At 31.4% G+C, this 25,964-nt stretch overlaps 1 protein-coding gene and 1 long non-coding RNA gene across 2 annotated transcripts; both read left to right on the forward strand.

Moving 5' to 3' along the window:
- Window positions 1-298: 298 nt before the first annotated feature.
- On the forward strand, window positions 299-1,105 carry LOC146950711 (uncharacterized). Its single transcript, XR_015027679.1, has 2 exons — window positions 299-600; window positions 842-1,105. It is a non-coding gene; the product is annotated as an uncharacterized LOC146950711 (long non-coding RNA).
- An 11,443-nt stretch (window positions 1,106-12,548) lies between these two features.
- RAD51B (DNA repair (Rad51) family protein) lies at window positions 12,549-18,800 on the forward strand. Its single transcript, XM_085746682.1, is given in 12 exon segments — window positions 12,549-12,735; window positions 12,817-12,930; window positions 13,159-13,311; window positions 13,698-13,804; window positions 13,909-14,002; window positions 14,131-14,186; window positions 15,357-15,437; window positions 16,595-16,654; window positions 16,735-16,826; window positions 16,896-17,015; window positions 17,581-17,724; window positions 18,415-18,800. Coding segments are annotated over 12 exon segments (1,146 nt in total). The 5' UTR covers window positions 12,549-12,651; the 3' UTR covers window positions 18,456-18,800.
- Window positions 18,801-25,964: the final 7,164 nt, after the last annotated feature.

The following is a 25,964-nucleotide window of genomic DNA, read 5'->3' on the forward strand; positions in this document are numbered from 1 at the left end:
TCGATCGAAAAAAGAACAATAACTATTTTTGGACACGTTACAGATTATGCTGCATTTGTCAACCAAACCATAGGATTATTTATTACAATCAATCCCTATTTTATAGCTTGACAAGTTGACATAATTCTTTTTTTATAATTTTTTGTTACCAATTTTCCATGTATAAAAACCCTGGAAGTTTTTGACCAAGTTTATATATGGTAGCAATCATTGAGATAATCAAGGAGTCAAGTGGACCCCGATCTGAATTTGTTTTGTACCCACATATTATGGTGTATGTCTTCAGAAAGATAAGCTCACATTATTCTGAGTGATGGCTAGAGAATTTCATGCTATACTTGGTGGTGGCAAAGGAGATTATAATTCAGGAATTTTATATTTATTGGGAATTATCTTTCTGTCTCTTTCGGTTTTATCCATCATCATATTTTCTTGTGGTGATGACAACCATCACAAGCATCGAAAAAGAAGAGGTGGACGTGGTGGTATAAGTGGAATTGGCGGTGATGGTGGAGGCCACGGTGGTGGTGGTGGATTAGATGGCGGTGGAGGTGGAGGTGGTGGCTAGATCAATTACCTTGTGTACACAAATATACATTGGTATGAACATGTATAAATGAAAATTAAATTAGTTCATAGAGTTCTTTAATTTATGAGGTAATTGAATTTCTTTGACATGTTAGTTTTTTTCTTATTTTTTTTTTCTTTTCTGTTTTCTTGTAAACATGGATTGAAGTAATTGTTATTCAAAATTCAAGATAAAGCATTCCTAATGTCTATGTAATTATTTATATGTGGAATTCTATGTTTTCTGTAATGTTATTGCAATTATTTAATGTAGAAATGTTGGTTGGGTTTGGGATGAGAAGCCCAGATACTAGATATGTGTTGAATATGCTTTAGCTAATATCAAATGCTTTATCTTCAACCTATTGCTGACGTATCATCAATCATGGGACGGGCTCAGTTAGTAAAGTCCATAGTTTAGGGTAAGCTTTTGTACATTTTCCATGTGGAGGCAGGCATGTCCCATTTTCTTACTCAAGACAATTGATAATAGATGGTTGGGAAACTTTATACAAAGAAGAAAGTTATAATGACTAGAGTTAAGTTTGTTCTTCCATCTTAAAAAAAATTTCGATTTGTTGCAGTCACCAATCATGTGCATTCACGAAGTCACCATGTTGGATGATCACGGTTTTAATGCATATTTTGATTCTTTTAAGAAAAATTAAAATATGTGCATGAATGCGCTGACTGCTAACTGCAACAAATCCAAATTCTCTTGAAGAAGGGCCTTGCCCTTTTTATCGATTCATGTCTTTAATGATCTTGTTCTTCTCAAATCAGTAGGCTTGTTTTATTGTTATGAGGAACAAAACTATCACATTGCCAAATCTTTTATTTGGTCTTCTTTAAAAAAAAGCTCATATAGGCTCAGTTATGGACAACGTAACTTGGCTTCTTGGTGATGGTTCCACAATCTCATTTTGGCAAATAAATGCTAGTTCCTGATTTATTTCATATTCCCATGCATCTTCATTGATTGTAAAATCTACGGCTCAGGACTTCATCTTCTGTGTAATGGTGAAGATTTCAGGGAACTTTCCTTAAAAAGTTCTTATGATTTTCTTAATTCAACCTTATCAACCTTTTTAGTGTGTTTGCCATCACGTTTTCAACTTTAATTGCGCGTCCCAATGCAGTTCCACCGTGAGAATAGAGAAGCTCCAAATTGGAGAATCAACCTTTTTAGTGTGTTTGCCATCACGTTTTCAACTTTAATTGCGCGTCCCAATGCAGTTCCACCGTGAGAATAGAGAAGCTCCAAATTGGAGAGTTTGCAAAAACGTGGTTTTGGTGGCCATCCATCCACTATAATGGCAAACAGGTACTTATTGGGATTTGGGAGTAAAGCCATACCGACTACTTGCGTTTCACGTAGAAAAAAGTGTTTGTAATACACTGTAAGCTCTTCCACTTAAAACCCTTGGTGGTTGCAAAAAAGTCCATTACATATATATATGAGTCTCACATGATTTAGTGTCGAGTAAACTATTAAATTAATTCATGATTTTATAGAACGCTCTCAAATAAATCTATGAGATTATGAGTATTTTAGAAAAATTATCAACTCTATCAAACTATCGAATTGGTTCTTATTATCGATTTAGTTTCTAAAATACTCTAAGATGAATTAACGTGAGTAAAATTGAACACAATCAGATAACTTTTTGAATCATAATGTCAATAACTTATTTGAGTGCGAAGTCTGAGAAGAATTCAGTGGTGTGTGTGACAACGAGACATAAAGTGATAAAGAGTGACACCAGGATTAACTCTACTTGATCAATGTTCTGTACTGTCAAAGACCATTTTAGAATATCTATGAAGCAAGTAACAAATCCAGCTACAAAATTTGATTACAACATTCAACAACATCATACATATATACACAAGTCATTCAGGGACTCTACAAAATTACGAAAGAAAATAAAACAGAGAAGAGCCGTAGAAGAACCCAAGTGGATACAATAGCTCACGGGCTTAACGGTGTTAAGCTTCTGAGCTATATATCCACTTTTAATTGTGGAGCTATATACCTTTCCCACGGCCCGAACATGAAAACGCCGCCGTGATCATTTTGATTATCCTGATCTTGATTTGCCCTCTCCTTGGCGGGAACATTTGAGTGGATTTACTCCTCTGTTTAGCTTCTTCAAACTCTGCTAAAGCTGAAGAACAAATTGGGGTATGAAATTGCATAATTAGAAAGACTATTGAAGAACTATAGTTTTTGTTAATGCAGTAATTGGCACTGATGAGGATTAGAAATGAAGAAGAAATGAAAGGAAAGTTTAGAATTGCAGTGAAAATGGGATGGGAGTGAGGGTGATATAAAGAGACAAAGGCAGGCAGAGGGTGTGGGAACTAGACAACTGTAGCAGGCGTGTCCTCCAAGATTCCTATTTCTTTTTCTCCTTTTCTTTTTCAAGTTTGATTAAAGGTTTTCTTAAAAATGATTAGTACTCTTTAGTTTGTCATTGTCATCAGTTTGGGCTACTCTTTAAAAAAAATCCAATCAAATTTAATAAGGTTTAATTTGAATCATTTTTTAGATATGCAAAATACAATTGTAACTTTTTTTTATAAATATTAATATTACATATTTATTGGATGAAATTTATTATTAATATCAAAATAATCGATCATTTTCATCAAATTTATTATTTTACCATATTTATGTAATATATATTAATAAAAAAGTTACAATTGTATTTTGCATATGTAATATTAAATGAATTATGTTGTGTGAGTTTCAATGATTATTTGTCATTTTGTCTATTTACAAAAAAAAATGATCGATTATTTTAAACACATGAAGTTGTAAAAATGTAAATGTAAATTAAATTAAACTAATCGATTTTGAAAAAGTGATTTGATATTTGATCCGAACGATTTTTATAAAAGAACATTTAAACACATCAAATAATATCCAGTTTTTGATCGGATTACAGATTTTATTTTGGATTAATTTGAATTTGAACACTCCTAATTATGAATTTTTTTACTTAAAAATGTAGTGGTTATTTTTTGGCTCTTAATCTCGTGTTTTCTGATAGAGCGAGCTTAGATATTCTAAAGTTGAGTCTAAATGTAACTAAATTTTGATCAATGATGAATGTAACTAAAACTTACCTAATGTTAATTTTGTTATTGTTGTTGCCATCTTATCTATTTGTTTCTTCATATTTAATATTCAATGCAACAATAGGATTGGTATAAAGTTGAGTCTTAGATCCTTCAAAAAAAAAAAAAGTTGAGTCTTAGATAGAGACTTAAAGCATCTACAACGTAGTAACGCTATGAATGGTTTGGTTTCTAAGTTCTAACTATCCTCGCCGATTTTTCAACGCTGTACTATGTATGTTCCTAAGAACCCCTTTCACACTAGTAGTAAGCAAAAGTGTGGCTTCCAAGCATTCTTGAAGAAATGCTTTTGTCGTCAAACCATCACTTTCTTCAATGTAACGCATTATGGTCTTAGATCAGTTCAATTACCGTAGTTTGTTCAATATCATATATTGGACACTGTTGAGTTTATCATTATTATTGGCAAATTTATAACCCATTTGTAATTTAAACTAAATTTAAAAAGACCCAGCATTTCTATGTTTAATACGAATTCTCTTTGATGTCGCTTTTTAAAAATATTATTCATGATGGGTATTTATCTATTTTTCATTTCAATGTTGAAAAAATTTCATAATTCTTCATGTTTTTATGTTTTATATGTATTAATAGTACATGAAATTACACGTCATGTAAGTACAACTTAGTTGGTAGTTGCAAGTATAATATTATGGAGAGATTGAAGTTCGAATCTCGAACACCTCATTTCTCCATATTTAAAATATATATGCTCTAACCACCAGGTTATGTATGTGAAATTGTACTATTTGATTTTTCTAAAGGAGATTTTTTTAATAGAGTTTTAAAGGAAAATGCTAATAAGTATCGTTAGATAATTGTACCAAAAAAAAGGTGAAAAATAATAATTTTTTGACGTAACATATAAGTAAATTTATTATTTTGACAAATGTTAGCATGAATTTAAATTTTTAGTTTTTATTAACTCGTAAACCCATGTTCTTAGACATTGTTTGAGAGTTCGAAGAGAATTTTTTTTAATTGATAAATGTTAGTATTTTTTTTTCTCATTGTCAGGACTTTAACTTTAAATCTTAAAATCTTCTAATTATTTGAGCTAACCCAAACCCCCCGTTTGAAGAAGACTGATGAGTGAATTTTGAAGGGAGAGAAATAAAGTAAAAAAATACAAAAATCTTTCACTTTATTTTTTAAAATGATTTGTAGAGATTCATAAAATAATATTTATAATTAATATATTTTTAGTTTTTAAAAGAATTTGAATAATTTATCGAGACCTTCAAAACACTCTAATATACTCTTCCAAGTTTTCCTTAGTTACAAAGTCATACCCACCCGTATAGTACTCGTTAGCAAGACGATTTCTAATTTTTTTAGACAAAGTTTGAATCTTAACTAGAAGGGTTGCCTATATTTAATGTAATAAATTGTCTTGAATAAAATCATCTTTAATTTATAAAATGAACCTGTAGAAAAATTACACTCAACTAGTTTGGACACCCGTGCCAAGCACGGGCTAGAATTTGGTTATACTTGACGTAGAGAATATTATTATGTATCATGTATCGATTAAAGCTAAAGATTTGATAAAATAGTAGAGGTTGAACAACAAACAAATGGAAAAAAAAAAAAAACTCATACTTAAACCTTAAAGTTTTGAATGAAGATGTGGTATCATTCTCACTTGTGTGGTTGTTCTTTCTCCAATGTGCTGATCCACACCAGTGATGTCTCCCCTTGAAGGTCCAACGACGGTATCATATCCCGGTTCAACATTGTGGGGGAGTTGTTCTTGGTGGTGGATCACGTATACAGAGACTATGATACTTAGTGGAGAGATGTTAATTTGTCAACTGTGAGTAACAATTTCACATTATATGCAAGAATAGATGTTGAGCAACATATATGTATGGTGACTCATATATCTAATATCTTACGATTGGTGCAATATCAATTTCACTGATATGATTGGTCTTAGTCTAATGTGATGATACAACCCATTGTAGGCTTCCAAGAAGACATAATATTATGATGATTTTTTTGTTTCAGTTTTTGGCTGTCATTTGTTGAATTTTTAGCCTTAAATTTTAATTTTTAGATGTCATTCGCTTTCATGCAATTTTTTTTATTCAACCTTTGTTACTATAAAATTCTTTACTTTTGGTGTTTGGTGGAATCATAGTGAAAAATATAGATGTGTTAGGTCACAAAATACATGTTTATTAGACAGTTTATATTGATGTGGTATTTTTTTAATGGGTCTAATATTTTGGTAGCATAATTACCAGCAATCGCCAACGCCTTCAACAAATCCATAAACTATCAGTAACTCACTATATTACCTATACTCTCATGGGTAAAACATACTTTCCTTAGTTTGTTCCCTCGTAATTTCTCTCATGTTCAAATTCCTTGTTCATCTTCTTTCTTTTATTAATTTACTTTCTTTCTTCGCATGAAAGAAACAAACAAAAACACTCCTCTATGAAACCACCACCAACCAAATTTTTTTACGATGTTGTATCTTTGATCTGATTTCGCTATCTCACTATATCACATACACAGAGATTCCTACCCTTAAGGGAGATATGTTAATGTGTCATGTGAGTTAAACTTCTATTTTGGATGCAATAATATATATTGAGCAACATATGAATGAGTTGATAATATGCCTAATGTCTCGAGTTTTAGGTGAAGATGTGGCGTCAATCTCACTTCTGGAGTTTTATTAGTCAAATGTGATGATTAAATTCACTGTAGCCTCCCTTATAACTACAAATATTATGATGAATTATTTAATTTTTTTATTTTTTAATATAATATCTTAATTTTTTAATATTCAATATATATTTTTGGATGTCGTTCGATTTCATTCAATTTTTTATCCAACCTCTATATTTCATATATTTTCATTTTTGATCTTTGATGAGATTGAACAATAGAAAACTACATATATGTTATGATGAGTTGATAAAGTACATGTGTACATGTTTATTAGACATTTTAAAATGACGTGGAGTTTTTTTATTGAGTCTATTTTTTGGTAAAATAATTACTCATAAATCTCTTACTCCTTCAAATAACCCATCAAATTATCACTAATACACTCTTTTCTTAATATTTCCACGGACAAAACACACACTACTTTTTTCCCGTTATCATTTCTCTCATGTTCAAATTTCTTTTTCATATTATTTCTTTTTCTATTTTTCTTTCTCTCTTTTTCATTAAATGTCGTAACATAAATCACCTTCCATGAAACCACCATCAACCAACCTTTTTTACTATGTTTTGCCTTCGTCTAGCTTTATTTGGCTATGTCACCAGATCTCAAACGAAGAGAGTCTCACATTTAACGAAGATATGTTAATGTGTCAATTGTTAAGAAACAGATACGTGAGATGATCAATATAACTAATGTGTTAAGATTTTGGTGATGATGTTGTGTCAATCTCACTTTTATAGTCGCACTTAGCTTAATGTGTTGTTCTAACCTATTTCAGTCTTCTTCAAAACTCCGAACATTATGATTAACTATTTTGTTAGTTTTTTGATGTCATTTATTTCATTTTTATATTAAATATAAGTTTTTGGATGTTATTCATTTTCATGCACTATTTTTTAATCAATCTCTATTATTTCAAATTTCTTCACTTTTGATCATTGGTTGGATTTAACTATAGAAAAATTCTCACGTAGAATGTTGAGTTGACATAATTCGTGCTTATTAAAAAGATTTAAATGTTGTGGTGTTTTTTAATTAGGTATAATTTTTTGGCAAATTAATTACCCAAAAATATCAAACTTTTTCGATAGACCTATAAAATTACCAGCAACTCACTTTATTTCTTATAACCTCATCGACAAATACACAATTCTTTTTTTTTTTTTTACCTGTATCATTTATCACAATCTCAAATTTATTTTTCATTTTTTTTCTTTTTCAATTTCCTTTCTCTCGTCTCATAAAAGTAAGAAATATAAACCTCCTTCTATTTAATTACTACCATCCCATCTTTATGACCATGTTGTGCCTTCATTTGACCTTATTTGCCTATGTCACATAATTACAGACGTGGAGACTCGCACACTTGAGAGAGAGATGTTAATATGTCAAATGTGAGTTAAAATTATAATGGAGAAAAGAGAAGATGTTGAATAACATATAAGTGATATGAACTAAAAAAATTGTATGAAAATGTAGTATCAATCTAGTTTTTGTGGTTTCTCTTAGCATAATGTTACGATATAACCTAATGTAGGCTACACCGGGAATTCCAACATTATGATAATTTGTTTTGTTAGTTTTTGCGTGTTATTTTTTTAATATTTTTAATCTTAACATTTAGATGTTGGACGTCATTCATTTTCATGCAATTTTTTTTGTCAAGGCAATATATATTTTTATTCAACATCTATTATTTCAAATTCCTTCACTATTGGTCTTTGGTGGAATCTGAAAAAGGAAAATTATAGATGTTTATTAGACATTTTAAATTGATGTCGACTTTTTAATGAGTTTGATACTTTGATAGCATAATTACTAAATTATCTCAATTTTCTTCAACGTAACAAACCCATAAAATTACCAACAACTCACTATTCTCCCTTACTTTTTCTCTCATGTTCAAATTCTTTTTTCATCTGATTTCTTTTTCTACTTTATTTTTTCTCTTCTCATGAAATAAATGAGTGAAAACATCTCTCTACGAAATGGCCTTATTTGGTTATTTCACCATATCATAGATACAAACAGTCGCACGCTTAAGGGAGAGATGTTAATGTGTCGTGTGTGAGTTAAACTTCTACACATTAGATGCAAAAGTACATATTGAGCAGCATATAAGTGAAATGTGGTGTCAATCTCATTTGTTTTTAGGGGTATGTCAATCTCATTTGTGGGGTTTCTCTTAGCCAAATATGAAGATCCAACCCATTGAAGACTCCCTCATAACTTCAAACATTATGATGAAATATTTTGTTAGTTTTTTAATCTCATTAGCTTAATTTTTTACATTAAATATAAAAAAATCATTTTATTTTTTTGCGTTATTTTAAATTCCTTCATTTTTTGTCTTTGGAGGAATCTAAAAATGGAAAAACGCTAATGTGATATTTTAAGTTGACAAAATACATGCTTATTAAAAAAATATATGATAGATAAATTAGGGAAATAATTTGATGAGTTACATATATACGCAAAACCTTTGATTAGTTTTAGGATTAATTAGAAGCTGACCCACTTGTGTTGTTTTAATTTTTTGTATTATCCGTTTAGGGTCGACCTACACTTTTGCGTGGATTTATTGGGTTAGGTTTATGTCCCCCCTAATTTGTATTTGTATCTCCCCCTTTTTTAATAATATAATATATATAAGCACAAATGAATAAAGTCTAGTTGAGACATCATATATTCTCTTTAAATTGTGCTTTTAATTTAGAAAAAAAAAATTACAAATATGATACGTAAAATTTACATTTAGATGTCAATGTATATTGAAGGAGGACACAATCGAAAACCAAACTCTCCACTCAACGAAAAAGGGATTTGAGAATTCGAGAAGAATTTCAAATTTTAGAATGAACGTTGAATTTTGAAACAGTGTGAAAATGTTGAAAGTTAGAAACAATATTTTAAAAAATAAAAATCAATTAAATAACTTCAATTACCCCCTTCCCCTCAAAAAAGAAAAACATCAATTACCCCTTTAATTTTGTGATATGATCAATGTATGGATATCTTAATGGATAAATGCATAGTTGACTAATGATATAATAAATGTCTAATCTTGAATATTATATTTATGCATTCCTTTCTCACTAAAAACTGAAAATGTACATGCTGATGGGGATTAGTTTGATAACATTTAATGAGCTTAAGCACCATATATGCACACGTGTACTTTTGCATTTTCTGAAGTCAAATCTTTATAATAGAGAAAGTCTTTTTTTATATATTAAAACACATTTACGTGCATTTGTTATTATTATTATTTTTGACAAATACGTGCATTTGTTATTAAAACATATGCCATAATTTAAAAAAAAAATAAAGATAAACATTGTAGGAAATTCGTAAAATTGAAATTTGAAAAATTACCGAGTTATTGGTAAAATTTAATTTTACATATCATTCAATTCTCCTTTTAAATTATCTTTGTTATTATTATTTCACAAAAAAAATTCCTTTAGAATCTGGCAAATAGACTTTAATTTTACATAAAAAAAATTGAGGACACATCAAGGTCAGGACATGTCTCATGACTCAATAAGCACTTTCAAATTTTTTAGAGATCCCTTGTCAAAGAGATCTTCACGCTAATTGCGGAGATTGAATCCACACCCTTGAAATTGAGTCAACTCATTATTAGCAAAACCAATTATTTAAATAGTGAATCAAAACATGATATCATATAATGTTATCATTTAAATAACATTTTTTCATCTGACTAAAGAAATCAGACATTTAACAAAATCATTTTAATTTAAATTACCACATTAATGACTATTATTTAAAGAACCTTTTATTTTTTAGTCTATTATTTGTCTGGCCTATTAAACGACACAGTTTAATATTTATTGGATCAACCCAATTAAAATGACACATAAAATATAATTATTTTAAATTATAAAAATATAAATTTCAAAATTTAATGAATTTTTTTTGCGAATTTGTCAAAAACTTTTTTTATGTGAATTAAATAGTCCCTTAAAACAAATGAATATAAAACATTAATTAAAAGGTTAAAAGATTCAAATAATTCATTTTTTTATACAGATAGGAAAATCGAACTACTTGAATTTTAAATGTCTTCCATTTATTTTTTATAATATACTACTTCAATATTTGTTTGTTTTCATTTTTTTTTTGGTTTAGTTGTTTCCTTTTTTTGGTAGTGTTTAGTTATTTCCTTTAATTAAGGGTTATAATTAACGCTATCATTTAATTTTTTTTTCTGTTCCTGTCTGATCCATCAAATGAGGCATTTTCATTCTAAATAATTAAATGATAAATTTTAACCTTTATATAATCATTCTAATTTAAATGACATATTAATTAATCTTAAATTGCTTTATCATTATATTATCCTTAATAAATGCGAAAATAATTATATTTGAGAACTATATTAAATTATTAAGTATACAAAAATACATGAAAATTTTGTGTTAATATAATTCATTTTGTTTAGTTATTAAATTATTAAATGGATTTTTTCTCAAAAAAAAAAAAACATTTTGGCTTGTTAAAAATACCAAATACGTGAAACTTAGAAAGAAAAAAAAAAGAAAACAAAAAGAAAAAAGGAATGACATTGAGACAAAAGATTGAAAATAATACAATTTTTGATTGAAATGGTGGGTGGAATTGTTTGCAAATGGATGATATTTATAATAAAGGGTAGATAACAAAATTAACAATATTATTTAATAGTCCCCACAAAAAAATTTATTTAATAGTAACTATCTAATTGACAAATTAAAGGAGAAAAAGTCATATGTTGATTATCAAATAAATAAGATTAAATGACACTTAAAGGATTGTGTATTATCTCATATATGGTCAAAAGAAATAAAAAAGAAACCATGTATATTGCTCAATGGTTGATTGAAGCTTTTGATACATTCTATTGAAGAAACCATGATAAGTGAAAAGCCGTCATAGTAAAACATGATGATTTAAGATGTCTTCTTATTAGAAAAGGTTTGTCCAAATTAGATGATGTGAACCAATTGTATGCAACCTTTATGATGATGTTTAACATGTCCGGAGATGTGTTTAAAATCATCAATTAGGATTCATCAAATAAGAGTTCATGTGTAGGATTCATCAAATTAGAGTTCATGTGTAATATACGTTTTTGTGCAAGACAAAAATTCATAAAATAGCTATAGATAAAGGCTAAATCAATTTATTGAGATTAGTTTATCGACATATAAATTCATTAAATAATATTCAATAAACCTAAGGTATCTAAACTCTAACATCTTGATTCTATATCAAATACAAAACATTGTCTTGACTAAAAATTATATTGTTGATGTTGAACATCTTGAAGTCGTAGAATGTAGACACATGCTCTCCAATGAGATCCTGGGAAAGTAACATTATCAATTAACAATTAGATACAAATAAAAAAGAAAATCAACCCCATAATCTACGACCTAGTGATGAAACTTCTATGATTTCAAAACACATATAAAATAATGAAAAAAAATAAGGATTTGTTGATGGGGGAAGATACACATGAAAATAATGAAAACAAATTGTCTATATATAGGGGAAAAAATCATGGCATGATCAATTTTGATTGGTTGATGAAAACTAAATGAGTCATTGTCCATCTTGATTGGCTAATAAAAAAACAAATGAGTCATAATTCAATTTGATTGGATGATAAGAAAACATTAAATGTGATGAAGAATGTGAAGATGCCACATGTACTTTTGCCCATAGAAGTAAGCTTTTGTATTATATAAAGATATCCATATCAACAAAAAACGACTAATAAACACGGTTAAATCATAAATGCATATGTCACATCATAAATAATGATTCCGCAGAGATAAATATTAAAATAGGGCGACAAAAAGTACAATAATATAAGTGTATTAGATGTTAGTACTCATCATTTTTTTCTTATCAAGTAAAAGTTTATGGATTGTGTTTATTAGTACCCCAGAACACTAGTTAAGAAAATAAAAAATAGAAATAATTACTTGAAAACGATAAACTTTTGACTTTTAAAAAATTTAACATATCGCTTTTGAACCCGTGAAATCATATCATGACAAATTTCAAGGCTTAACGAAGGAACTTTGACAAACTTTTTTTTAGGGGTTTAACAAAAGTACCTATAGGTCACCGGTTAAATAGGTCCTCACCTGGGGATTTTAAAGTGCCCATCATTTTTGCACCAAAAAGAAAGCGTATATGGTTTTGGCGGGAAACAAGAAGAGAGTTGGGTTCTGAAACGCAAGATGGCGAACAAACTCATCAACCAATTAGGTTTACCCAAATCCATCGCTAACATCTTCACCGCTCGCAACATCATCACCGCCAAGGTACCCTCTCCGCTATTTCCTTCCCCCCTTTCTTCAATTTTCCATGACCTAATTTAGTAACGCTTTTTTGAAAATTTGCAGGATGCGTTATCTCTCACTGAATTTGAATTGATGGAGTTGTTGGATGTTGGAATGGCAGAAGTAACATTTGCAATGGCGCACATTAGCGAACTCGTCTGTCCTCCTTGTCAAACTGTATGTAATCTATATCTATATTCACTCTGTAGCACCGACACTTCTGATTGAAGGCGTCACTGTCTTACACGCATCTGTATCAGATACCGACACACATGATTGCATTCAATTATGTGATTTATTTAAATTTAAATTACTACCGAAGTCAACATGTTTGACTTTCATTTTAGGTTTTCATACATTAGTTTTTTTGCTGAGTTACTGAATCTTGTGATAATAATGTGATAGGCATTGCTTTTGATGGAGCAGCGAGTACGAAATGAGAGTTTGGCTGGTCATCTTCCCACTCGATTGAAAGGGTTGGATGAAGCCTTATGCGGTGGTATACCGTTTGGTGTTGTGACAGAATTGGTTGGTCCACCAGGAATTGGCAAAACACAGGTGAGTTATTGGTTTTGTAACATTTAACACTTGAAACTTATCTGGAGGCTTTTCTGATGGTCTTGTTTGGACAAACAACTTATTTTATAGCTTATGAATAAGCTATTCATATAACACAAGATAAAATAAAGTCAAACTGTTTTTGTATAATCTATAAGCTGATTTCATAAGTTATCCGGACAAGCTTAAGGAAATAAGCTGAAAACAATTTATGAATTTGTCATAAGTTGTTTTCATAAGTTCTCTTAAGCAGTGTCGCAACTCGCAAGTGCTTATACAAGTAGATAAGTTCAAATAAGTAAATCCAAACAGGCCCTTGGATTATGGTAATGCTTGAGAATGTTTTCAATAACCATTTATCATGATGGGTTGTTATTATATTGCAGTTTTGCCTGAAGCTCTCATTGCTCGCTTCGTTGCCGGTAAATTATGGAGGCTTAGATGGTCGAGTGATATATATTGACGTTGAATCCAAATTTAGTTCAAAAAGGTAGTTAAAGCATGCATGCATTGCATTGTTGCTTTGAGCGAATTCAATCATAATAATACTATTTGTTTACTGTCTAATATTTTGATTTCTTTTAAAAGACATTGTAGTATCTTCTATTAGTGATTTTACTTTTTCCTAGATTGAGAGATTGGAACAAAGAGTTTTCCTGAAATATTTCACAAGAAAGGAATGGCACAGGAGGTGTGTAGATTGCTTTTCCTTTTCTTTTTCAGTGTCTTTCATTGTGTAGGTTTTCTGGCTCATCTGAACTTGATAATATCTGAGAATTAAGAACTTGACAAGGATTGTTTTTACTTGACATGTCACAGATGGCTGGTAGAATCCTAATCTTACGTCCTACATCACTTTCTGAATTTGCTGAGAGGTGAGAATCTTCATATGACTTAATTGTAGCTGTTCTTAGCAACATAAACCATTGTACACAAAATCAATATAACAATATGTGAGACCTACACGAGAATCAGGTACCATATTAATGGGTTAAAAGACGAGAACTTACTGATGCTTGTTCATGTACAATGAAGTTATGTATAATTGTAGAGGAAACTAAGTGGTCTTTGGTTTAACCGCTACGCACCACCGTGCTCGCACCGCTATTTGCCGCGATTCACTACCTAGCGGGTACTAGAAGATGGCCATGAAAAATATCCAAGCTTTATTTCAGAAGGAAAGAACAAAAGTAATGCAAAACAGAACATGATAAATTAATATTTCTGCTCTTAAGAAAATAAGGAAAAGATAGAAAACAAGTTGTCGATGGTTATTAACTATTGTAGTCATGTGGTTATGTGTTGAGATAGTTGCCTTTAGCCTAAATCTCATTCAGACCGATATGGTATGTCATATTTTGCTTTCATAACAGAATGGAATTGTTGAGATTCCAGATTGACTATAAATATGATTGAATTAGTCCTTACAGTATAAGGTTTGGGAAATCCTCGGTAATTTACCTTGCTTTCCAGGTTGAGTTAGGCCTAGTCTTAATTCTAAGATTGTATCGGAGCTTATCTTGGACATTGTTATTGGACCACTAGTATTTTGTCTACGCTCCAGATGTCCAGTTCTAGGTGTGACAAGGTGTATTGAGATCCTCTAATGCTCTATATACCCAGTTCTGGGCATGAGGGTGTGTTTTAAGATCTCAACATGCTACATGACACGTACTCTGTCAAGACCATCTTGTCCCTAGTCTGAAAGAATACAAACGTTGATCAGTAGTTAAGAAGTGGACTGGACCAAAGTTTTAAATTATTTGGCTGATGTAGCCTCAACCGTGGTTACAAAGACACAGCATCTTGATGTTGTGGTCTAAATTGCGGTCACAAACTTTTTTTTAAAACCTTAGACTGGATATGCCAATTGTGTTTCTTTTAGTTTTGAAGTCTGTTTCTGATTCACGACACTCTTAACCGATCTGCGTGTAACATGCTGCTGATTATGCAGATAGAATCTGTCACAACTCCTATTTTGCTCTGCTTTCTCATTCCAAGTTTATATAAGATAACTGTATGACATAATGTGTTAACACTGCCAGTTTGCAACGGATCAAAGTATCACTCCTCCAGCAACAAGTGAAGTTGCTCATCATTGATAGCATGGCTGCTCTTGTTTTAGGGTGAGCTAAACTTTTTGGCAATGTTCGTGAAGAATGTAGTCAAAGACGCTCTCTTCAAAGTTATAATTATTATTTGAAAAGGAGCTACGTCCAATTAGGATGGTGTATGTGATGAGAAATAGGAGAGCAGAGGATTCCAGTTTCTGAGTTAAAGAAAACAGTTACAGTATAACAGAACAACTAACCAACAGTGCTGGCCGCAGGTTCTCAACTAGTCTCCCAATCCGGTGAATGAAGCCATTTGATCAACACCTCGAATTCGCCTGCAGAATTTTTCTTTATGTCAACCACTTCTACGAATTGTGCCTTCAACTCCTGTTTTATTTGATAGCATTGGGGGCAGACGGCAGAGGTCGGGCCCTCTGATTTGGACCCAAGGCTTTCTTCAACTAGGAGAGTTGAAAAGCTGGGTGGGTTCTGCTGTGATGAGGTAATTTTATAACCTGTGTGAAACCTGCCCAACCCTCTCTGATAAGGCCCATGACAATTGGAACTTTCATCGGGGTTTTTGGATGTAAAGCTGCGGCTTCGGAAATACTCAATACTTGGTCTCACTCCTTTCCTATGGTTGTTTGCTTGTCTCTCAACTGGTCTTGTGCCTTGAGAAAGTTTCTTCTCAATTCAACCAACAACTCATCTCTTTGCTGCGTCCGTGTCAGCTGATTTACTTCCTCGACCTTAAAAGGAAACGTAGTAGTCCCTTCAAGAGTAAAGGAATAACATTTTCTCCAATGCTCATCCAATTACAAACTATTCCTTTCTGCTTCCAACATAATGTGCATCTTTACCATGACTGAATTTCATTATTTCAATGACTCCCTCCCTCCATGGTTCTTCATGGCATCATCAATTGGGTGAGGTTCTTCGTCATCTCTTCCATCTAGGTTAGTGCAGAAGTACAGTGAACAGTAGAACCTTTGGTATTCAATAGACCTGAACTCCCTGCAATAATGAATGATTACACTCTTCTTTTCCCTGCTCGGCCAATCATCTCAACTAATAGTTGGTTAGTTGTTTTGCAACACTGTAATTGTCATAACTAATTCAAAAATTGGGACCCTCCCTCCTAATTGGATGTTGCGGCTTATCATTCTTGTGCTATACTCCTACTCATAATGTCTCATGATGCATATAAATTGATCACTTTTTCTATTCAGTGAACATGATTGTGGGGCTTCCAGGCAACAAGCATTGGGTTGGCACGTTTCTTTCATCAAGTAAGAACCACTTGTGAGATTTTATGAAGTAAAATTACATGTTTCTTCCTGAAGGAAGTTCTGATTTTGAACCAGTTCAGGTCACTTGCTGAATTTTCACGCATTCCAATTGTATTGACAAATCAAGTAAGATCTCATGTTGGTGATGAATCTCTCATGTATTCCTTTCAAGGTATGATGAACAAATTATTTTCAGATAGCTTTAACTAGGGTTTAACATATCACTGGGGATGTTAAGCAGCACAAAGCCGCTCTACAAAAGAAGCCATTCCTGTGACGTTTGATTCTCATCTCGTTGCTGCTTTGGGAATTAACTGGGCTCATGCCGTGACCATCCGTCTTGTACTTGAATCCAAATCAGGTTGATTAATTTGCAGCGATTTGTGCCTTCTTGATTTTAAATGCATTCTTCTGTAACAAGTTTCTGTACATGCCATTTGACTCAAATAGTTGGAGTGGGTGGCGATTTGGGTTTAGGTCGTAAAGTGAACTCATGATACTGACTTCATAGATAAATGCTATATATGTACTTAATAACAAGTTCTAGAGCGGTGATTCGAGTCTTCCACCTTGTTATTTTTTAAAACATTTTGTTTGAACACAAAAAAGTGAAACCAGAAATTAATATCAATTGTTAAATAGTCAAACATTCTTTTAAAATAAGAATTTAATGTGGAAAGGTTTTAACAAATGTCTCCCTTCTTGGTTAAAACTCTTATCAATTTTGGCTAATATATAAATAGCCAACCTAAAAACACTCAGGTGTAACTAACACGACTAAGTATATAACTTAGCTCAATTATACTATTTAACATGGGATTTCTAGTATTCTGCAAAATGCCAATGTGTCAATTACTATATATTATTGCGATAAATGATTGTGTTTGCATAACACATTTGAATTTCGGATGATCAATTTCTTGCAGGTAAAAGGTTTATTAAGTTGGCAAAATCTCCAATGTCACCCCCTTTGGCTTTCCCTTTTCACATTACTTCATCGGGGATTGTTTTACTTGACAATGATGGGATAGAGATGAAAGGGCCAGAAATAAGCACTATACACTGCCAAGGTTTGTCGCTGAGCTTTTTTGCTGTTAGGAGCATTTAAGTGAGCATAAAAATTATTTGGAAAGATAAAGCCATAGCGTATGTAGTGGGTGGACATTCAAAACTAGTTGTTCTGTATAGATTATAAGCATGAATCGGAGAAAAAGTACTTAATCTGGTTGACTATGTTAAATGTGACAACTAACTATGGGGTTTAGATGTTCTTTTTGCATACATGAGTAAACATTTTAATAACTTTGTGTGAGTGTTAAGTTTTATTAAATCAACCATGGGATTGAAAGTTCCAAGAAGTAGATCCGGTCTGTGAAATTTCAGAATTTAGTTATTATTACGTAATCGAACCATTTAACTCATAATATAAGTAAATATTTATGGTTATATTATATACATAGAATGTACTGAATTATCTGAAAATAGATATGCAATATGCATGATTAAGATAATCACATGATTCAATTCAACAGTTGAACTGGTTAATAGTTTGTTCTGTAAAAAACTATTAAATGGTATAAGTGAATACTTACACCTAGTGTTAAGGGCACACCTCCTGTAATTTAGTCATTGTTCGAAGCATTGCAGAGAAATGTGCAATTTCTATTTACGCTATTTGTATGGTTTTCTTTGATTGTCTAAGTATATTAAAGCTCAAATCTTGACTTACCAATTTTGAAAATTTTATGAAATACATGCAGGCCAAAATGCTCTGTTTAATTTGGAAATGGTAGGGCACTGATTTTCAGTCGATAGTACGCCTTTTCCAATTCTATGGGATATGACATGACATACTATCCATAAATTTTTGCTCATCTTCTAGTGAAAGCAGACAAGTTGGTACAACTGGTTCACTTCAACAATCTGTTTTCTTTCAGATATTCTGAGGTTAGTTAGTAATTGTCATTGGGATATGTATTATATATATTATTGTTCTAGGCTTTTATACATGAGCCAGAGCTTCCATATTTTTTTTGTTTCAAGTGGTATAACTTATAAAATCGGTTATGTTCATACAATATGGAAAAATGTCCATATTTATTTTCTTTTTGTTATCATGAGATTACTTATGGTTGTTTAGTCTAAATTCTTTTCCTGTGTCTTACAGCTACAACCAACTGTTATATCATATGAAGATGAACTGTGATTAGATTTTATCAAATGATTTTGATCTTATATTTAGTTGTGGACTATAGCTGGTGTAACATCCCAGACTGCTTTCAGGATTGCCGACTGACCCCACAAACCAACACGAGTCTTTCCAGCGTGTTTTGTCCTCACTCACACGCTTACCGGAAAACTTCCCGGTAGGTCACCCATCCAAAGACTACTCCAAGTCCCTACTCTCGTCAGCCGTGGGTGTTACATTCCCACTAGCTTCCGCCTGGTTCGTCCCCGAACCACACCGTACTGGGAGAGGTCTGCTCTGATACCATTTTGTAACATCCCAGACTGCTTTCAGGATTGCCGACTGACCCCACAAACCAACACGAGTTTTTCCAGCGTGTTTTGTCCTCACTCACACGCTTACCGGAAAACTTCCCGGTAGGTCACCCATCCAAAGACTACTCCAAGTCAAGCACGCTTAACTGTGGAGTTCTTATGGAATGAGCTACCGAAAAGAAGATGCATCTTGTTGATATAGGTAGTACCTAACAATTCTTATAAGCCTTCCTTCAACCATGTAGTCCCATACCTGCACGGCCTCAGGATCCCTCTCATTCCGATGTGATTCGGTTCCTCTATAAGCTGTCGGGAGCCGCTCATTGTCGTGCCTTGTGCACCGGCGACCACTCCCCTACTCTCGTCAGCCGTGGGTGTTACAGCTGGTATCTTGCCCAGCTATTGTCGCCACTTACAACTATGTTTCTCGTCTATGTATGGCATGTGGTATCTGTCTCTCTATTTGGCTTGCACTTTTGATTACTATCTTTGTGTCACTTAGTTGGATGGATGGATTGTCCGTAGGCTTCATTGTGAATTATGAAAATTATGCAACAGACATCTACCTAGAAACTTTTGCTGGGGATGTGTTAAACAGTATATAGTTTTGAAATGTTGGCATAATTTAGCATTTGGCTTGATATAATGCTTAACAACATGAAAAGGCCTAAATGTTTCAACTCGACATTACTTCTTGAGGAGTAGTGCAAAGGTTTTTCTGTGTTTGTTTTTTGGTTGCATTTCTGGAAAGTATTAAACTACCGAAATAAGTGAAATATTATCTTATAGCATTGTTACCATACTTGGAGCTAGGCTTGTTGATGATTTTGAAGGAATGGGTAAGTTTAATGACTTCAGGTATCAATTTTGATTCTTCAAAATTTTGGATATGCTCTCAAAAACTTGAGTATCAGTCAGTTTTTAGACAAATTTCATATTTATAAGCATCTATTAGTCACCATCAAGTAAAATAAAAAATTCTCCTTTGGTCAAAATGCCATGAATCAAAGATGGTTAATTTCTCATCACCTATATCATATCATATTGGAAGACATTTATGAGCTCATATCCGGTTCTTGGGAGTGCGCTGTCAAGTAAAAGTTGATTTTCTTTTGGATAGACAAATTGTTAGTTAGTGGTTATGTAAGATTTTCTTATTTTTGTTTGTCCATTTGGGTTACAGAAGTGCAACTTTTATACAAGGCTTTCTTAGCTTAACAAAATATGTCAAATAATGAAACAGGCTATTATAATGTTCATCTTTGTGCGAGTAATTGAAAGGAAAAAAAAAATACTCGTAGACGTGTCGTGTCTTTATGAATAGCAACTTTACACAAACTCGTTACGTGCACTTTAACTAAAAGTAAGCGATTAATAATAAAATGAAATTGTTTCGATTGTGACTCAATCAAAAAATCATTGAAATATCATCTTTTTTTGGTATCATTGAAATATCTTTAAATCCAGATCATAATCATGAGTATATTACAAACCAATATATTTTACTAACTCAAATATTCTAGACGATGCTATGTTTTACGTGCGTGATTTCTGTTTTGAATTGGATGTTCCATGACATCAAAAACTAAGAAAGCGAGCAAATGGAATGATAAGGGAGGTGTAGCTAGAATTTCCTTCAATAATCCAACTAAAACCTGCTTGGAATTCATTTTCCTTGAGCCCAAACGGCGTGCAGTCTTTAGAGAGAAGTGCTCTTTTTACCCCTCCCCAAAATACGAAAATTGTTCGGTTCGTAATTACTGAACGATATTTCTTTTTGTTTTTAAAAGTTTCAGTAGAAAAGTCCTAAAGATTTTTTTCCTGGAAAAAGAGCAAATAGGAGGGACAAAAGAGCATAACTAATCTTTAAAGGTTGATCATACGATATTGACTCTTGCAACGAAGATTATCGATGAGTTGATAGTAACAAATATAAAATTTTAAGATTTTATATTTGCACACCATTTTTATAAAATAATAAATAATTTAAAAAGATTAGTTTGATTTATAGAATTTTTCTAAAAATGCATGCATGTATTTGGTTTTTAATTGAAATTTCAACAAGTTGTCATTAGTTTTACTCTTACAACTATATAAAAGTAATCTGTTTATGTATGTTTATAGACAAAGTACAATTGGTTTAGATACAGGTACTCTTCAAAAGAATAAGGGTACGAGAGAAACCACCATGTGACATGAATCGAGACTGTTACCTTAATTCCATTAATAAGAACATTTGGTCTATTTTAGTATTAACATGTGCATAATTGGTTATGAACACTAATCAATGCCATCTAATTTGAGGCTGTTAAAGATGAGTTTCAAATACCTAAACATATAAGAGAATGACATTATTATACATTTTATACTAAAAGGTGCTGCACTGCATGTGCTTCTCAATTAGATCAAAGTCTCATATCTACCACATATTGTTTTTAAAATATCTTCGAAATTGTATATGCATCACGAGGATGACAATAATAATATTTTGTCATGTACTCCATCCAGATTCAGTTCACAAGTCACTTTTTTTTGCTTAAAGAATCGAGGAAACGAAGCTTTTAAATCCTAATAACGAAATAAGTACTAGGAACTTGGTTACTTTCTTTGGTTTCATAATTGAAAATAAAGTACTGGAGACACAAGCCAAAGATTCCACTTGATTTTTAGTATATCTCTTTCTCTCTCTAATTAGGTTTATTTATAATATTACAAGTATGTCACATGATTTCAGATGGACAAATTGGACTCTATATAGTTTATTTGTTCCTATGACTGCCACCAGATATGAATGAATTATGATACCACGCAAATCCATCTGACTTATTCAGAATTAAAAAGGGAGCAAAAGATTTCCAAAACCTTGACAATATATGCCTTTGAAACTTGTTTAGGTCATATAACTTAAGGTATGTACAACTAATCTTAATACTATAATTGATCAAATACTGATGGCTGATCATCTTTTGTTTATTGATTAAACGTACGTGGCATCTTAATCTCCCCGAAATGTTAATTTTTTTAATATTTCTAGTGGCATAATATTCTGTGGGCATGATCAACAAAGTCATCACATTAATAATGTCATTACAATTCAAGTGAAATATTAATATATTTTTAGCAATTATACCTAACTTTTTTTTGTTGCATAAACTGTAATTTGTTATTGGATTTTGAAAGATGACACTTAAATAAAATAAAGAGCTTTAACATTTTTCTTTTCTCTAATAAGAGCTTAACATATTTTTAATTTACTTGATTATGTACGTCCTAAATCCTATCTATATTTTGAGAAAACAAAGCCAGGTGTCCTTTCTTTTTACTGGTAGGTTGATAAGGACTTGGCTCTATCTTCACCTCACTGCACGGCAAAAGGCACGTCCTTATGGAAAACAATGGATCAATAATATAGTTTTGTTCATATTATTATATTTAGGAATCTTAAACCAATAATTGGAATCGAGGAAAGTTAAAATATTGTTCAAATAATAAGGTTGTAACCCTACCTATCTCAAAGTGGAAATAAATGAGGATAAAATAATAGCAATAATTTCGATTAAAATAATAAAAAAATTAAAAGTTAAAATATTGTTCAAATAATAAGGTTGTAACCCTACCTATCTCAAAGTGGAAATAAATGAGGATAAAATAATAGCAATAATTTCGATTAAAATAATAAAAAAATTAAAAGTTTGACAAACCGACGGGATAAGTTATTAAAGAGGGCATATTTCCACGAATGGAGAAGAAGCAACCACGTCTCCTTAACCTTAAACCTCGTACATCTTGCCGACAACGTACCCATCCATCCAAAAGAAAACCTAATCTTTTTTATTAGGAAAAAATAATTATTCAAATCTGAAACTTAGTGATTAAATTTTTTTTTTAGGACGAAACTTAGTGATTATTGTATTCTATTATCTTGATAGTGGTATTCGTACCTAAGGCGGGACGGCAATTTTAATATGGGCACAATCCTAAATCAATTTTATTTGGACATACATTCACAAATGAAAAATAAAAATAAAATAAAAGATTTAAATGAATCGACTAAATAATTTGTCTTTTAATTTTTTACATTTGTGTGTGCCCAAATAAATTTGATTTGAATTTGTGTTCAAGTAAAAATTGCTCACACGGAACTTACTTTGGTCTAAATGTGTATTCTTTGTTTCTGCCAAACAAAAAAAATGTTTTTTTTGTTGCCAAAAACAAAGTGTGTTAGTACACCTGTACAACAGTACTTCATTAAATATTTATAGTTTAATTAATGAGTTTAACAAACATCCCCTAAAACTCTCTCTTTTTCTTTTCTCTCATGTGAGCCGTCACAAAAACCTTAGTTTCTTCTCCTTCATCCACCAAAGAGGGTTGATTTAGGGTCAATTTTTGACCCAAAATCACCCCTCTAACTCATTTTTCTATTTCCCTTTTATTGAAATAAGTGATTTTCACATCTTTTTCCTTTTATTTTGTGATTTCGTCGTCTTCGTGCGACATTGGTTGTTCGTCGTCTTTGTGTGACGTTGTTTGTTTTTCTTCTTTCTCTCAGGTATTTGATCGCTTCAGATTGTCAGATCAGCTTCGATCCAGTGCAGATCCAATCAATGACTTTGGCGTCATCCACGTTGCAGATCCGGAAACATGTTTATTCCGAAGATTTAAATATAGTCATATGTGTAGGCATTTGTACTTTGCCATTTTATGCTATTAACATGGATGTTGTGAGCCTGTTCACAGATTCATCCTTTTTGTGAATTTGCATTATATCGATGTACTCTTTCAATTTGAATGAATGAATATCTTTTATTTTGTAAAAAAAAAAAACAAACATCCCCTAAAAAAGCATGAAACATATATAAAACAGTTTTACATTTACAATGGGCCATAATATATCTTTTAAATCATTTATCTGATTTTCTTAAATGATTTGATTTTAACATTAGATTTGAGATTATATATGGCTCATAATGTAGTGGTTGTGCTAAAAAAATCCCTATGATTTAAGGGGGAAAAAAATCCTTGTCGACACTAACTTAGGTTATAACTTATGTATGATTGATTCACCTAAAAATTTGCTTGAAACTAATTTAAACAGCAAAGTAATGAGTGATTTCAACAATATGATGATGTTTCTTTTCAATAAAATATTTTTTTGACGTATCAATACAAGAAGTATGATGAAAAACACAATCATAAACAAGTAACCATAGAATTTATTTGATGTATATTCACCACCTAGATCATAACAAGAACACTTTATAGTAACATTATGCTGAGTTATAACCATAACAAAAAAACATTATGTTGATTAACAGAAGTGCAGTAAAAGACTTAAAATGGTACTCCCTCCGTCCCGGAATATCTGACCCATTTTCTAAAAAAAAAATTCCTAAAATAACTGAGTCATTTCAATTTTCAATACAACTTTCATCATTCCCAATACAATATAACTCTAATTAATACTTCCTCTGTTTCTAAATATAAGCAAAATTGACTTTTAAGGTTCATTCAATTAATGATGTATGTGGTTCATATTATGGACCACATACATCATTAATTGAATGAACCTAAAAAGTCAATTTTGTTTATATTTAGAAACAGAGGAAGTACTACTTTCATCATTCTCAATACAATATATTTCACTTTTCCCTTTATTTATACATTTTTCTTAATCTGTGTGAAAAACCAAACTGGTTCAGATAAAACAGGACGGAGGGAGTAAATAAGTTAAAAAATCAAATATCTAATTTAACCTAAAAAATACCACAAATAGGTGAGTTGACCAACGAATAAATGGCGCGTGAGGCATCATTTACAGTTACCGGCAGAATATATATGAAGGGAGACACCGAGGTTTCCTGTCTACAAAGAAGAGGGACCACCATTTTCAAAAACCAATAGTAACTAACTCGTGTTCTTTGTACTATTATACACTTTGGCCCTTCCAATAACAACTTGCCAAATTGGCCAACTGTGCCTATTTTTTTTTTATAGTAATGTCACATTCATATCATAAGTCGATTTATTAACTAAACAAAATAAATGATTTGCAAAGTTGAATTTATGCAGTTGATGAACTTGGATTGAAGATGAATTATTTTACGGGTCATGTTAAGAGTATAAGTTAATGATCTAAAAAAGAAATTAATATATAAGTTTTGTATGAAAAAAATGAATTTTTAAGATGTTGTATCTTAAAAATGAATTTTTAAGATGTTGTATGTTAAAATGAATTTTTATCTTCAATTTTTTTGAAAGTCAAAATATTATTTTGTCAATGTATAAGTATGACTTTTAAGTTCTTTAACGTATGGTTTTAAACACAAATTACAAAAACCCTTTAAAAATATTTAAGTTCGAATTATCGGTCAAACTTTATTTATCTTTTAATAGAACTCGACTGACCAAAACTTATTTTCCTGTAATTTGAAAAATTAAGGGGATAAATGATTTTTATATATCACGATTAATTCACTAGCTAGTCTCCACTCTTGTGCACCAAACGAGTCAAGAATTTACTTATTAATTAACCACCCACTTTTCCTTTCACGTTCAACTCCATTAGCATCATTTACTTAAAAAAAAACTCCATCAGCATCATCATCATTATGTATATTAGACATTAGTATGATTAGTGGGCTATATGTGTGATACTAATATTATTAGTATATGTTGGATGGAGGATCTACTCTAGGCCTTTTTTATTTTCTACCGACATCAAAAGCCGTCTCATTGCACACCTGAAAGAATTTATCAACCAATATTTGTTAGTTTGTTCTTACACGTTTTTTTATTTATAAATTAA

Source organism: Medicago sativa, chromosome 2, assembly GCF_051527215.1.
Source record: "Medicago sativa cultivar Bolivia chromosome 2, Bolivia_mono, whole genome shotgun sequence".
NCBI lineage: Eukaryota > Viridiplantae > Streptophyta > Magnoliopsida > Fabales > Fabaceae > Medicago > Medicago sativa.